Here is a 15810-nt window from a genome sequence, read left to right as displayed (position 1 = left end):
CGGTGCGTGTCCTCTGCGCGCTGCTCACTGACGCGAGGCCCCAGCTCTAGCTGTCAGGCTGCGCGGCGCGACCACGCGCGGGGCTAATGGAGGGCGCGGGCCTCAGGAACGCGCGGCGGTGACTCGGCGCCTTGGCTACAGCGAATGCCACGGAAGCCGAGACCTGCCACGCCGACCTTCGCCGGCTGCTTTCAGTTTGCCGCAATGCCTGGGCCTCGCGAAACCTGTGGCGGCTGATGGGAATCGCGGTTTTCTGAGCCGTCAGCACGGGAAGCGGTATTTAAAATGGAGCTGTGTCCTGGCTGAAATATCCAACGATCTACACGCTTCCATTTCATACTCTACCCGGTTACAACCGCTTGGTGATTGGCTTTTCCCGCTAAATTCTGCAGAATCAGCTGGTCAAACAAGATGAAGGCCCGGTGGAACCCGCCATTGGCCCTCGTTGAATAATATTTGCATTCGCTGACATTCCAGCCACCGCTCTCCTACTCCAGCAGTGTCTTTGATTGAAGATCCAATATGAAAGGCTGACATAAACTGATCCCTAAGAAAGAGCTTCTCCAAACAAAGAAAATGGTATCCCGCCGATAAAGACTACAGCGCCCAGACAATCTCAGAAACTGAACCATTCTTCCAACACCGATGTCAGCCCGACGTTTCCCTGCTTGTGGGGGAAGTCACTGGCCAGGTCCCCCAACATTACAGCAGCGCTGGATGGGGCGGGGGGGGAGGTCAGTAATCACAGAGCTCAGCTGGCATGGAGGGGCCGGGATTACAGGAAGCGTAATGGCATTGGCGATGCCCTACTTCCAATAATGACCCAAAGGCTCAGGGATAAAAATATCACTATACTCATTCATTCTTTATGGGCTGGAATGAAGAATGGATTTTATAGAGATGGTTTTGTGTGTGTGTGTGTGTGTGTGTGTGTGTGAGTGTGCATGTGCGTATGGACATTGGGTCTGATGGGGCTTATTCATTTTGCACAGAAGGGTACTGACAGTCTGGGTTTCAGTCTTATGCAGACAGAATCCCAGACCGACAGGACTGCATAAATGCACAACGCGTGATACATTATGCAGGTTTCCTTTGGACTTGACCGCACGGACATGAATTCCTATGACTGCGCGGGCTACAGCAAGCCAGAGACGGAGTCTAATTTCCAACAACCGTCCAGAGTCGACTTAGCAACCCATGCATTAAACCACCCTAATCCCATGTATCAAAACCACCTTCCATCTCCTCACAGGGAAGTGACATCATTACTTTTATCTGCCTGCTGATAATGAGCTTCAGTCCTGCGTATGATTTCAAGGTGTGTGCCAACCACAGAAGGACCATGGTGGCACCCTAATCACTAGCAGCCGGACAGGACAGGACCTTATGTGTTTGGCAGGTGGGGTACATTATGTTAAATGGTGGCCCTTCCTGAACAAACCATCTCAGAATGACTGGTGTACAGAGCCCTTCTATTATTTTTTTGGAGCTCCTTTCAGAATTACAAACAGGGTGGCCTGGCTCCATTTCCTAAAGGTAAGCTGCGAGCTCTCAAACACATGCACGCATGCAGACAGATGTGCATGCACTATGCTGATTTATCATAGTGCAGGCACATGCCACAGTTCAGGTTGGACAGATTTGGAATTTGTCGTGTTTTCGGCTGCCTCAGCTGATGGCGACTCGCTCCCATTAGACAGATAGAAGGGGAACATCCCGGCAAGACATCAGATGAGGTATCAGGTGGGACCTGTCCCTCATCACAACCCTCCCCAATAAACCCAATGAGACCTGTGCAGTCAGTACTCAGCTGCGCCTTCCCTGGTAACTGCCTAACCTCAGGGGCTGCAGACCTAACAGGAGCAGCTAAAGTCAGTGCAATTAAAATGGCACTGGCTACACAGAGCATTCCATTTCTGACATGTAATTACAACGGGTTCCCAGTGATGGAAAATAATTCGGATAAATGCGACCCCAAACTCCTTGCGAACATCATCGGCGCTCTTCCGTACCTGCAGCAGATTCTCCACAGTGCCTCGACTGCGAAAGCAGTAACCAATTATTTTTATTACGGTAGTAAAATATGCTGCGGAGGAAGGATCTGGCAGAAATATGTATCAGAATATACGCCGTATCTGTGTCGGCGGCAGAAATTGATTTTTTTGGAATTTAACTGAGAACATTTTCAATTCTAAGAGTGCTTAATTTTCCCTTATTTATCAGATGAATCTCCAGTGAAAAATATGTCACTCAGTACATTTCACGCATGCCAAGATTCCTCTACTAATCTAGAAACTTACAAAATTCCCCAATAAAAGGGGATTTCCCCCCCCCCCCAAACGCTGCCAGCGATTTGGAACAGCCGGGGTTAATTAGGAGTGGCCTAGGGGAGCGGGGCGGTGGGGGTTTTTCTGGGTTCATTTTGTACCGTGCGAAGCAACCGACCCTCGCACGCCGCGATGTAAAATAACACACGCTAAAGGCGCACGAATTAGGAAAGCTCCCTCCGTATCAAAGCGACGGCAGAAACGGTTAAAGTTGGTGACGGGTAACGGAATATTTCTAAGGGGGGGGGGGGGGGGAGCCTGATCCCGCTCCAGAAAGAGGCTCCGTAAATAAATCAAAGCCAGGCCTGATTAGAGCCGCAGCTGTTTCCGTGGAGCGAGCGCACGGTTACCGTATGTCTCCCCTGGCAAGAGCCAGGAGCTCAGAGTCACTGCGCAGGTGAACACGCGACCCACTTCACTCACTCCTCACTCTTTACTTCAAGTGTACCGCATATACCATGATATGGGTCTTGTGCATTCTTCCCGTCAACACACAGACAAAGGTTAGGATACGCTGGAAAAGCACTGCATTAAATATGACGCAAAGCGACGCGGACAAAGACAGAAGTAGGCAGAAGTACTTGAATTAGCCTACGCGTTTCCTTTTAACGGTTGATGGATGAGTGCCACCTTTGCCCAGAGCAGTTATTTCTGAAACTCAGATTTTCCTCATTCCGCGTTGCCTTCTTTCACAGACACTCTCTCCATTACTGAGTGTAGACACGCACTCACACACACATACACACACACAGAGACGCACACACGCACACACACACACACACACATACACACACAGAGACACACACACGCACACACACACACACACACACACACATACACACACATACAGGGGTGACAGATAAAATGACAAACAGTGTTCCCTGCCGGGACACCGAGATATACCTCCCTCTTTGATGCAATAATCTCAAAAATAAAGAAAGACTTATAGCTTTATCCATCATGTGACTCCAGGGTTTTACAAAAAATGACAATACTTTATCACCCAAGGTCACACCGGAAAATAAAAAATAAAAGAGAATGAATATAATCCTCTACGTTATCCACAGAAAAATATTACCGTCAGACAAACAGAGAAGAGGATACACACTACAAACAGAGAAGAGGATACACACTACAAACAGAGAAGAGGATACACACTACAAACAGAGAAGAGGATACAACCACTGCAGTTTACTGCAGGTATAGCACAACCGTCTGGTGCACATATTAGCAATGAAGTCTTTAAATAAAGTACACTCACCTCATACACATACCATATCACAATGAAAGTATGCAGATTCACTTTCATACAAGATATCACCACAGTTATCAAATGTAATATCATAAATATCATTGTGAAATTGTGTCAGGTGAGATATCTGAAGATAAACAGGCCAGAAGAACATATTGTTCGGTAGGAACCATTCTGTTCTGAAAATATGTAGCCTTGAGGACAGGTACCCAATACCCACAATCCTCTGCAGGGGCACAATATTTTTTCACTACATCGGTCCCTGTAATCTCAAGTGTTGTAAAAGCAAAATGGCTGCTGCCGGAGTGTCTTTTACAGCACGGGGCTGGACTTACACTTATCACTGTGTCATTTAGGCAGACGTGCTCCAGAACAGTCTTTAAGGACAACTAAACCCACGCTTTATGCAGCTATCCTTCTCCATTCATCTAATAAGGCAATGGACTACAAAAAAATCTCAACCGCACAGGAAGTGGGTCAGTCATTGTCAGCCCCAGGCAAATGGGAGGAAGGGGGGGGTAGAGAGAGAGGAGAGTACCGGGGGTAAATTCAGTCCTTTCTGAATGGTCCACCTTCTCCGCCTTAGCCAGACACAGCCCCCGGGAGCAGGAAATGGGTCAAAATTGGTTTAAGCCCGTGACAGAACGTCCTTTCCTCCGTGAAGCTGCACGGAGAGCACGGCGTGCGTGCGGCCCGCTTCGCTGCCCGACCTCCGCTCAGCCACGGGTAAACCGATGGCTCTCCGGAACCTTCTCCCGACTGTTCATCACAATTAACAAGCGTAATGAATGAATGCTGATTCACAATCAGCAGGTCCCCCCTTTATGCTCCGGGCACCTAATGGTGTTGTTTAATGTCAGTGCCCAAGTGCACTTCACATTTAATAATTTCAATAACAATAAAGCAGTTCATTCATATTAATTATTTCTCATTAGGGTATATAAAAAAACAGAGCCTGGCTGGCATTACCTTAAAATGAGTTGTGCTTCAGTTGATTTAATTTGACAAAATATCACAGATTCAGACCAGTAATAAAAGACAGCTGGTAACTGGTGATTTGTTTTTTTAATGACATCGATGACAAACAGACCTGTTGTTACTGCCAACCGATCAGGATCCTGATAAACAGTTGGCCCTGACCACACCCCAGAAGGTCACACAAGCAGAACCTGCCTCTTGTTCTCCCCCTCCCTCCCTTCACCCAACAAGAGCATTGGCCCAACAAACACTGCCCTGCCTGCCTCTGTAACGCCATAGTTTGCTCTGCCTGTATTACACCTGCCTGAAATTAGGAAAGTGCCATAACTGAAGCTGCAAAGGCAGTTTTTCAGTTGACAACTGAAAATGGCTGCAGGCCCAAATGGGGCCCTCAGGGGCCAACCTGTACGTCTTTAGAAGTCTGCACTTACGCGTCTCTTCATTCCTTGCAGGTTTCTTTCCATGGCTCCCAAGATCTAGAATTTTCATGGCTCACGATTTCTGTTTTTGCTTTGCGTTCAGCTCGGAGCACTGAATGAAATTCCAGATCCGTCTCTACGAATATGGAGTCGCTGTGAAAACATCTTCATTCAGTCACACTGGGGCAAGCAAATGAGAATCATGGTGACAAAATTTTTTTTTTTTTTTTCCTTTTTCATGGATTTCGCACATTTCTTGCACTTATAAAAAAGAACAGAACTTGGCGGTTATTCATAGTTTTTCAGTGAAGAAGGTCTTGTTAAAGAAGAAATAAATAAGTAAATAAATAAAAGAGTGAGCCTCATAGCAGGGCTTCAAACCACACGCACTACACGCTCACTTAAACGTCAGACGAGCCCGAATCCGTGCAAGGGCACGGCCAAGGGAGAGACTGACCATCCGACCGAGGAGAGCGAACGAGCGGGGGCGTGGATAACCCACGGAGGCCGAGGGAAACGGCACGTCCCTCGGCTGACGGCGGCGGGCGGCGCTGTTGCCGCGACGTCCTCCTGGGCGCAGTGCGGACCTTCTGCGCGTTAGCCGTTAGCGCGGGGGCGCCGGGCGCTCGGCTAGCCTGCTGTGAAAGCGGGTGGGAGATACCTGGCAAACACGGGATGGGGGTTGGGGGGCGGTGTCACGCACTCGATGGGCTGAATAGGGGGTGGGGAGGGGGCGGCCGGGGCGAGGCTCGGGCCCCAACAGAGCGACGGGCTGTCGCGTCTCGCGGGTTCGGCCCCGGCGCGCGCGGCTGAAAGGCTGTCACCGGCGCCTGGACGGGACGATGACGAATGGGAGACGGGAGCGGCGGGGATGCTAATGGCCGATCTCTCGTTATCGGTGAGGAGAGAGCCTGGGCGGGGCTCGTGCCAATCAGAGTGCCAGACCCCTCTCCCACACAAACACGCACATGGGACTGCTCTGACGTGGGCTAAACGCAGGTTAACATAGAGGCCTACACACACATGCACTAACACACTGATGCATACTCACACTTACACATGCAGATTCATGCAGGAAAATAACCATTGGACACAAGCACACTATCACAGATGCAGAATACCTATTAGTGGAAGGACACACACACACAGAGACACACAGACAGACACAAATACACACACACACACACACACACAGAGCTACAGCTTATAGTTTATCCATACAATTTCACACATACACACACATTATAGGCCCATTCATTTATGCACACAGTATGTAGGTGAACTCCAGCATTTAGTGTGCACTGGCACCATAAAGATGCGCTACGATCCAAAACGCTCACTCTCTTCATCGCTGTCTGACCTGTTTTATCCAAGCTGTATTCTAAAAAATGGATAAACAGAGGGACCCAGTCAGTGCAACTACAACTGTCCTTTCCACACAGGGCGACTTTCCATTTGCATTAAATTTCCCAGTTACATAACTAGGGGTCTACGCAAGACCACTTCTTCAACCAAGCTGATAATTGACTAAACAATTGGACACGCTGCTCTTGAGCTTGTATTTGCTACCCCTGAAAATCTGCATCTCGCATCTGTGATAAGAAGCGACTTCATAGTTGAGTTAACAGTGCACGTCTTATCGATTTGAGGATTCAGTTTTTTCTTTCTCGCGACCGTGCCTACAGTCTCCGGCCAGCTCAGGCCTGGCACCTGGCAGAGCTGGCGAAGGTCGCCAAAACCAGAAGACCGGCGCTTCGCAACCGTGGGTAGCCTGTCGGAGACATGCCGAGCAAACATGTCGAGCCTCTAGGACTTCTGAGGATGGAGTCGCTTGTTTGAGAAGTCAACCTCCCTGCAACAGGCCAAGATCGATCCCTCGCTCTGCTCTCATCGTGACGTGAATATCCGTACGCCAAACAACAGAACACCGTTAAACTCAGCGCTGTGGTCGATGCCACTCCAATATGAGCAGCTTAATGCTGTAAATATCCATTTCATCGGGGTGATATCAGTTTGACTAGCCTACAGTATGTTTGTGGGCACATCTTCCTGAAGCTAGGGTCACCTAATGGGAGTGTATGCAAGCATGTCTGTCTTCATTCTGGGGTGGCCAAAACTTCATTCAGAGGGTCAGCTAGATAGGCAACAGCCAGAGTAATGTCAGTGTTACATTCACAAATCACAAATTTGACATAAATTCAAAGTCTGCACAGACTCATAGGAGAGAGACATTGTAAGCTTTAGTGGCAGTGCAGTATAATGGGTAGGGAACTGGTCTTGTAACCAAAGGTTCACAGGTTCGATTCCCTGGTAGGGCACTGGTATTGTACCCTTGATAATGTAAAAAAAAATGCAATGTCAAGTCGCTCTTGACAAGAGTGTCTGCTAAATGCCTGTAATGTAATGTCTTTACTGCAGAAACACTAAATCGTGTCCTCGAAACCCCAGCTATCATGTGTGAAAATGTGAGCCAGAGTGAACATACAGATTATCTGAGTATTCAGCCATGAGGTCAGTCATTTACTGGGAGCTAAAAATCTTACTTTTTCTTAATTCTGCCTCATCAATATTCATGAAGCACAGCCCAAGTACCCTGCACATAATAGATAATTAATTGGTATTATTAATTACCCAGCCTGAGAGTGTGAATTCAGGTCATTTCTACACTGAAACAGAATGGGTTTCATCCAGTGCTTTGTTTTGGAAGGTGTACGTGTAACAAGGTTTGATTATTATACAGTTCAGTGTCGGAATCGTAGAACGGTAGAATATTAAAACGCACATCCCAGCTCAGACAGACAGAGCCCCAGCCTCCCCCGGGGGCCGGCACCAGACAGAGAGTGTCCCGTAAATGACGCATCTATGCTGTGGGTAGGGAGTGTGCTGGGCCACCGTGCCCCCCTACCCTGCACAAGTACTGCACGCGCTCCGTTTCTGGGTGACCTATTTTCCCCATGTGCGTTTTAGGATACTGGGAACATGGGGAAAATAGGTTGACCTAATGCACACACACACACAGGCACGCACGCACACACACACACACCTTTACATAGACAGAAACACAGGCAGACATACACACGGTCGAACCTGCAAAAAAAACATTAAAATATACACAAATACTCGCCCAACATGAGGCAATGTTTATGCAGGAAATGTGAACCAGCCTACATAAAGCCCCAAGCGGGATGTATTATTCATGACAGAAATTCATAGGAAATAGAACATGAAAAAGAACAACAAAGCAACATGAAAGCTCTGATTAAGATACATGCTTAATAGCGCATTTAAATAGACCAATTAGGAAGTTGAGATTTCCCACAAAAAGGCTGGAAGCCTACTTTGGTTACCATGCCTCAGAGTGACCATAGGTCAAAATCACCATCTCCATCCCCACCAAACCCAGATCAGCATCACAAATCATCCTACATCTTGACTTTCTGGTCACTGAAGTAGGGTTAGTGGGAGGAACCATTTCAGAGTGTGGACAAGAAGCTGTCCTGTGGCACCACTGGCATCTACATCTCCGGCCTGGTTGATGACGCCGTGTGCAGCGCTACTGCTTGGCCACGTGTCCATGACGCCAAAAACAATACTGTCTACATTCCATGTGTCTATGATGGCAAAAACAACACAGTCTATATTTCCGCAAAACGCCCTGATAACAAATGCACATAAGGACACAAACAGCTGCCCAAAGTGTGAAGAAAATAATGCATGCAAATAATCCCTGCTTATCGATTGATGAAAAGATCGCTTTGAGGTTTATCTGGTGCTCCATCCAGAAAGGAACGCTAATTTCTTGAGTCATTCCAGCATCTGTGCTGACTCGGTGACGTAAGCAAAACAGAGCAAGGCCAGGGAACATCTCAGTTCTTCAGTACACTCTCAGAAGAAAGGGCTCCAAAAAGCTCCTCTGTGTCTCCATAGAGGAACTCTATCTAGCTCAAGGGTTCTCTATCAGACAAAATGGTTCAAACTGGGAGCTTTCACACTTTTCCCACCTACCATAGAGGGGTCCATAAACAACTAGAAAAGGGTTCCTCAATAAGGACCCCTTTTTCTGCAAGTGCACATGCCACTTAGGATCCGTTTTTGGATGTCAACATAAGTATTCCACTCAATGAGTGTAAACTGAGTGACTGAGTGTAAAACACCCAAGGATAAAGCGCGTGCTGGGACAAGGACATGCTGCACACCTACTTTCCCTGGACGAGTATGTCTCAAGCACTGATTCATAACATCACAGGCATCTGCCACAGTGCATTTCAGTGAAGGTTTAGGGACCTGGGAGGACACACAGTGTTCTTTAACATCCGTTTCCACTTCAAAGAAAATACCAAGACAACAGGCACAATAGATAGCAAAAAATAATAATAATATAATGCAAGGTTATCAAGTGGTAATTTTACCGTCCTTGGTTTTGTCATCTAGCCAAATTATCTTCACTGACTCATTCACATCACCTTAACCTATTCAGGAAAATTGCACAGCTAAGAGGTAGGCCTAATTAGTTTAGAGAGGGCCACACAGCTCAAGGGGGTTACAGACGTGCTTCCTATCACAGGCCGTCGGGTAACAATCTAAACTGCCACGGGGTAACCTAGCTCTTCCTGACTGTAGCAGTTTACCGTAGCGTGAATACACCTGTCCCTCATAATCAAAGAAACCATGCACAGCCCCCAAAACCCAATCACATACAGTTCCCCTACACTGAAAACAACACTATCTAAGCAGCTGGAGACTGCTCATTAATATTTTCTAACTTTTCCTGTACTGAGACATACACATGCAAAGAAACCTAATTATATATTTATAATGAAAATGTCTGTACCTCTTAAAACTGTAAAATTGCCTCTGCAATCCCACACAAACGTCTACAAAATACTTGAAGCCGTCCTTTAAATTGTCTGTAAAATTGTTACAGGTTCCTGTTGGGCTGCAAAGCACTGTAATTCTCATTGCCTAAAGAAACACTCCTTACAAGTGACATTCATTCAAAGAAAATGAAGAAAAACACTCTTGCTTTACAGCAAATCAGAAAACCTTGCACCTTTTAAGCTGAAGTATTTTATTTTATTTGATGGAATGAAAATTCAGCCCTCAACCAAATCTTGTTCATAAATCTTGTGTGCTTTTCTATTACACGCATCAACCATTCAACTTTTTAATTGTCATCACATCACAATCCACCCACATCAATGAGAGGTGATAGGTCTAATGCTGCATAACGTCTGTTCTGAATAAGACCAATAAGTTGTCATAGAGCTGCCATGCAGTAATCATCACTCATTGCTGCCAGGACTGAGCACTGCATCTAGGTGCATATCAGAATCCCATCAAAGACTTGACAGTGAATTGCACAGCTAGTGCATTACGGAGCAGTCTTTTCACACTGTGCAAACAAAAGAACCGCACTTCATAACAGATTGGTACAGTAAGGGCATCGGTGCAGTGGAGAAGCAGAGGGGTTACACAAATCCATAGTATGTGTAAACGTGTGAACAGTACAAAGTGAACATTTCACATTTCAATTAAAAAAGAACACATAAACGTAGACCGAGGATAAACAAAATAAAATAAATATTAAAGTTTGAGTCTTAACAATCGGTTAGTAATACAAAAAATATTTAATTCGGAAAATATCTATTAGAGCTCATTCGTTTGAAAGTATATGTGATGGAATTAGTATAAAATAAATAAATAACTACTACTGCCTGAGTATGACAACAAATGTAGCTAGAAATTCGGCTTTGCTTGCCAGCGCATTGGACGTACTGCGCTGATGCATGGACAGCAACATCACACAATTCCCTCCTTACATTGGGAGAACACCGAACAAAACCATTATAAGCTTCTCGTAATCAGGGTTGGGAAGTGAGGTTTACGGATTAAAAACTGTAGCTTTATCTGACGGCATCGGATTAAATTCAATTCAGCAGTTAAAAAATAACTTAAACGTGCCCCGCAGGTAACCAACACTTACAATACAATTACACAGCTACAGTTTCTACTGACTGATGTTTAATGTTAGTTACAAAGGAACATAAATTTCACACACATAAACATTCCTTTCGTTTCTAGAGTTTGTATTCTTACATGGCTTCTTACAATAAATTCAAAGCTTAGAAAGCAAAAAATATGCACAAAATAATACTTTTTTCTGGATAATTGTGCTGTATTCCATTTTTATTATTAACATGTGAATCGATATATTTAGCCTTTATGCTACGATTTTTGCCATCAGTTCCTCTAGCGCGTGCATCTGAGTCGGAGTGGGTTGCACAAGCTTGGTCAGGTGCACAGCATTCACACATCAGCCCCATTTTCTTTCTCCTCACAGGGAGTCTGGGGGGAAAAAATCACGGACAATTTTGTCGGCTTCTCGTCTCAACTTACCCTCAGTGCAGAGAGGTCTATTTCATCCAGACTTCGAGCCGGAGAGTCGCTTGCCATGTTTTAGTATACAAATTGTACACAGTATAAAAGAAATAGCTAGACACAAAAAGATGGACCAGACCAAAATCCCCTTTGGCCACTGGTCTGGATGCCCTCGGTAGTAACAAATCCCACCGAATGGTGTATATGAGGACTGAGAGACAATAAAAGAAAATCCCTCCCGATATCTGACAATCTCAATAAAATGCAACGGCACTGCAACACTAACGGTGTTTCATTGATGTATGTAGGAAGAACATGTTCTGCACCGTACACATACCGCTTGCACTAAGCGTATGCTAGGATGACTTAGGGCATCTCAAGCACACACGCAAACATAACAGATCTGCAAAATAGTGTCAATCAGAGTTTTCTGGGAGTGGTTATGTCGAGGGGCGGGCACATGCCAACAGACACGCCCATAACCCTCGCCCCTGTCTGTCCAGAACAGTGGGGCATTGTGGAAATTCCTTAGAACAAACTTAGGCTCGGCATTGTGTGTGATATTAATCTCAGTAAATACATTTGAATGTAGAAAAATGGCATTTAGCTACATGTAGCGTGCACGTAAGCTACAGCGTTAATATTCTCGATTAGTCAGGAAATGGACATCAAAACATTATCGAAGAAAGCATTATTCCAAAGTGAAGCTATTCAAAGATTCCATTTTGTCTTGTAACTTGGGACAGATATCAAACTATTTTTAACCAGGGCATTTATTTGAGATATAGAATAAATTTACAAGGGAGACCTCACCAATAAATAAATGCAAAAATACACTATAGCAGATACCAATCTTACACTATAACGCAAAAAAATAACGATTGTAAAAAAATAAATACAAAGACACTCCTTCCATTGCTTTATGATTTTTTTCCAATCCATTGACCTCAGGACTTTGAGAAGGTTACTGGCTCATTAGTAACTGGTCCAACCGCTAAAGATTCATGATACTTGTCGATTGAAGAAGGTGGAAGATTTATAGTTGCATTGGAAAAATAATTCACATTAGATTTTTTTTTTTTTTAATCACCTTTAATTAATTATAAGTTGGCAGTTGCCACAACCTGTCATTCATTTTGATCACTGAGACTGTGGGAATGGCTGATTTACAATTATTTTGTGACTTCAAAAACTGTATGGGATTATTTCTATGCTCAGGTGTGGTTTTAAACAAAATTCTGACTTTGACATCTGAAAGCGAGACATGCTTTTATTTGGATAAAATAAAATGGTCCTACTTTTTATGAATTCATGCACATTTTAAAGACACTCTTTATCACCAATTGTGGCTTATGAGACACCATTACACGACATTCTGTGACAGAGCACAGCACAGCAGAGGACAGAGTGTGCTGCTACAAACACCCAGAAACCATTTTTATCACAAACATAATCCCATCCCAGTCAGGATTCCGTCTGGAGTGCCATGAGTACGAGATGCATAAATCTGCTGGGAACTAATGTTTCATCTCATATCACCCAAGAGCCTATTTATACAAGGATTTCAGGAGCTTAATTACAAGCCAGCTTTTTCATTTAACAGCCTTTCAAGTCTTCTGACCAGGTTACCAACATATAGAAAAAAAGACCATTTAGACAGCTGCTTCTAGGTTCAAGGTGAGCCCTGGTTCATCAAGCAGGATGCAAATTGTGGCTAGTTGTTTCCCAAGGTTTTCCCATCAAATGTCTTGTCCTGTCATGAAATTATTTGAATCAATGTACCTGATCTGATTTTAAAAATAAGACAACTGCAAAGTACAAACCACTGTATTGTAGATGACCTTTAAAAAGAATCAACCCAAAGCTGGTGTGCTCACACCTCAGTAGTGTAACCATGCCTCAGCAGTCAGCACAGTTCCTCTCTTCCTTGTCAGACCCTCCTTAAGCTGCCCATTGTGGAAATGTGTAATGATAGATGCCCTCTGATTCATATTCATTGTCATTACGAGTCCACACAGACAGACTGCCACTGCTTAGCGCTAAGTGTGAATCACTTTTCAACCCTTCTTCAGAAGAGGAAAAGAGTGTAAGGCTTAATAACTGCTCCCACGAGAGGTGGCTTTGACAGGAACAGCCAGTGGAGTCATGTGGTCATTTAGTCTCTCTCTCTCTCTCTCTCTCTCTCTCTCTCTCTCTCTCTTTCTCTCTCTCCCCTTCTCTCTCTCCCCTTTCCTCTCTCTCTCTCTCTCTCTCTCTCTTTCGCTCCCTGCCCCACAGAAATAGATTTCACACACACACACACACACACCCTATATGTAATTCGTTCTCACAGTGCCAGCATGATTTATTCCAGGTAAATCCCGAAGCACCACGCTGGCACTGAAGGGAAGGGGTTGTTCACATAAGGTCAGAGACAGCGCTTTATTGAACCATGATTAGGCTGGGCTTTATTGAGCCTTAAGTTACCCTCAGCCATTTATATCAGCAATCACTTTTGATCGCTCTGCTCAAATTAAAAAGTACCATATAGCGGCAGAACAGAAACTGGTGTATGTATAGAAACAGTAAAATAGATGTATTGGGGCCTCAGGGGTCATATATCTAATCAACGCCCTAATGAAGTTGATGGTGGTGATGAACAGAAAAGTATTTATTGTGTCCATCATGAACTGTGCGGCTTATGATATAAGCTATAAGATACACAATGTGCTACTAGATTGACCACTCCCTAATTCATAAAGTGGATTGAATTCATAAAATCCCCTCTGCAATGTGTGAGTGCATGAGGTCTGACTCGGGCACTATAAATCTTTCCTCTTAATTTGTATTCCAGAGAGGAACACATGCCATGATTACCCCATGGTTAGGTGAACATAGAATATCCTGTCAGCATTTTCACCCCACTCTCCTCCTCCAGTTCTTGTGGCTATTTCTGCAAAATATTTGGAAATAAATACGATGTCATATATTGGATGATGAATTTGGTGAACGGTGAATTTTACCAGAGTATGATTTTTTCAATGATCGTATTACAAACAGAACTTAGTTCTAATTACCAACGTGTAATGGTGAGAAGAATTAGCTGAATTTTGATCTCAAGTTCAAAATTCATCTCATGGTCAAAATTCATCTTCATTTTAAGACAGAAAAACTACCTCAAGCTCATGGCGTTAGGTAATGGTGCATTATTACACATTCCTTTCATTGTCCAATTGTCAATCCGAGGAGCAGCAATGCAAAAACATTTGTTCTGTAAGACCCCCTTTAATCTCTTCCTCTCTTTTTGTTCAGACTAGACGCTTTGTTTTTTCTGTGCATGTCTGGCAGCTTTCCACCAGTTCTCTGCACCTGTCCCGTTGCAGGGGAACAGATGACGACCCTTGTTCGCACCATGACGAGGTGAAGCAGCAAGGGAGCTGCATGCTCGGTTAGTGTTATGTAATTCCAAGGGAAGCAATCATCCGAAAGAGTTAAAACAATAGAAAAAGTAATCTTCTAGCAAAACTGACCAAGTGCCATCTAGTGGTGAAGGGTCAAGTAGCAACCAAAGAACTGACTTGGCGAATTAGAGATTCAATATCAGAATGAGGCAGTTTTGAGGTAATGTGAGGTCAGGTTCTTATCAACTGTGCCATTTAGTTACACTCAGGATAGTGTTTTCAGGGAAACTGATATTAAAACCCAGAGTGCTCATTCAAATAAAATTAATTGAGAGCTGAGGGCTCAGAGCTCAAACACTAGAATGCATGAGATTTTAGGAATTGTGACAGACATTCACAAGAAAAAGCACATCCATGTTGAGTGTGCTCCTGTGTGTGCGTGTGTTTGTGAGTGTGTGTGTGTGTGTGTGTTTGTGTGTGTGCGCACACGCACATGGGTGTGTGTGCGCATGGTCTTCAGCCCTACACTTTGGCCTTATACTATACATTGTTGTTCAAGCAGGACAGAATTGTGTTGCAGTAAGCTTCACTCAGACCTCAAAATGTACAAATGGTACAGCAGAGTCAGCACACTACCAACAGCTGTGACAGCTGGGATGTTCATAGCACAGAGGCTGAGTGTGGGTTGCCAGTGTGAGCATAAACACCCAGGGGTTGTTTGACGTGTGGATGATATGTAAATATATTGACGTCAGCAAATCAGTGTAGGCAACAGCAAGAATGTCATCACAACATGTGGGTCAGATGACCTCTGATTACCTTCTGTGGTACAACAGAGGCCCCAACAAAAACTTCAAAGGTATGAGAGGGTTCAGGGTACAGAATCTGAAGAGGAAGAGATCCTTATCTTGTCTATAAAGGCAGATGAATAAAGGCACTGCTGTTGAGGGACTCCTGTTTCCTGCTACGGTAAATATTTTTAAAAGGTTTTTTAAAAGTTCATGAATACCATTTATTTTTAGAAACAACCAATGTAATAGTGGCAACCAATTTTTAAGCCTGTTATTCTCCTCTCT

At 44.5% G+C, this 15810-nt stretch overlaps 1 protein-coding gene across 7 annotated transcripts in view; it reads right to left on the bottom strand.

Moving 5' to 3' along the window:
* Positions 1 to 11763, bottom strand: part of LOC135256706 (TRAF2 and NCK-interacting protein kinase-like) — a 113065-nt gene extending 101302 nt beyond the window's left edge. For 4 of the 7 annotated variants that reach the window (XM_064338745.1, XM_064338746.1, XM_064338747.1 and 1 more), the window contains exon 1: positions 11373 to 11762. In XM_064338745.1, coding sequence (XP_064194815.1) covers positions 11373 to 11429 — 57 coding nt within the window. In that variant the 5' untranslated portion in view covers positions 11430 to 11762. Of the gene's footprint in view, positions 1 to 11372 lie in introns of all 7 variants that reach the window. The other 3 variants (XM_064338742.1, XM_064338743.1, XM_064338744.1) reach the window with 1 other exon arrangement.
* Positions 11764 to 15810: the final 4047 nt, after the last annotated feature.

Source organism: Anguilla rostrata, chromosome 6, assembly GCF_018555375.3.
Source record: "Anguilla rostrata isolate EN2019 chromosome 6, ASM1855537v3, whole genome shotgun sequence".
In the NCBI taxonomy this organism is placed as follows: domain Eukaryota; kingdom Metazoa; phylum Chordata; class Actinopteri; order Anguilliformes; family Anguillidae; genus Anguilla; species Anguilla rostrata.
The sequence above is the reverse complement of the archived record's forward strand: the minus strand, read 5'-3'. Positions and strand labels throughout refer to the sequence as shown.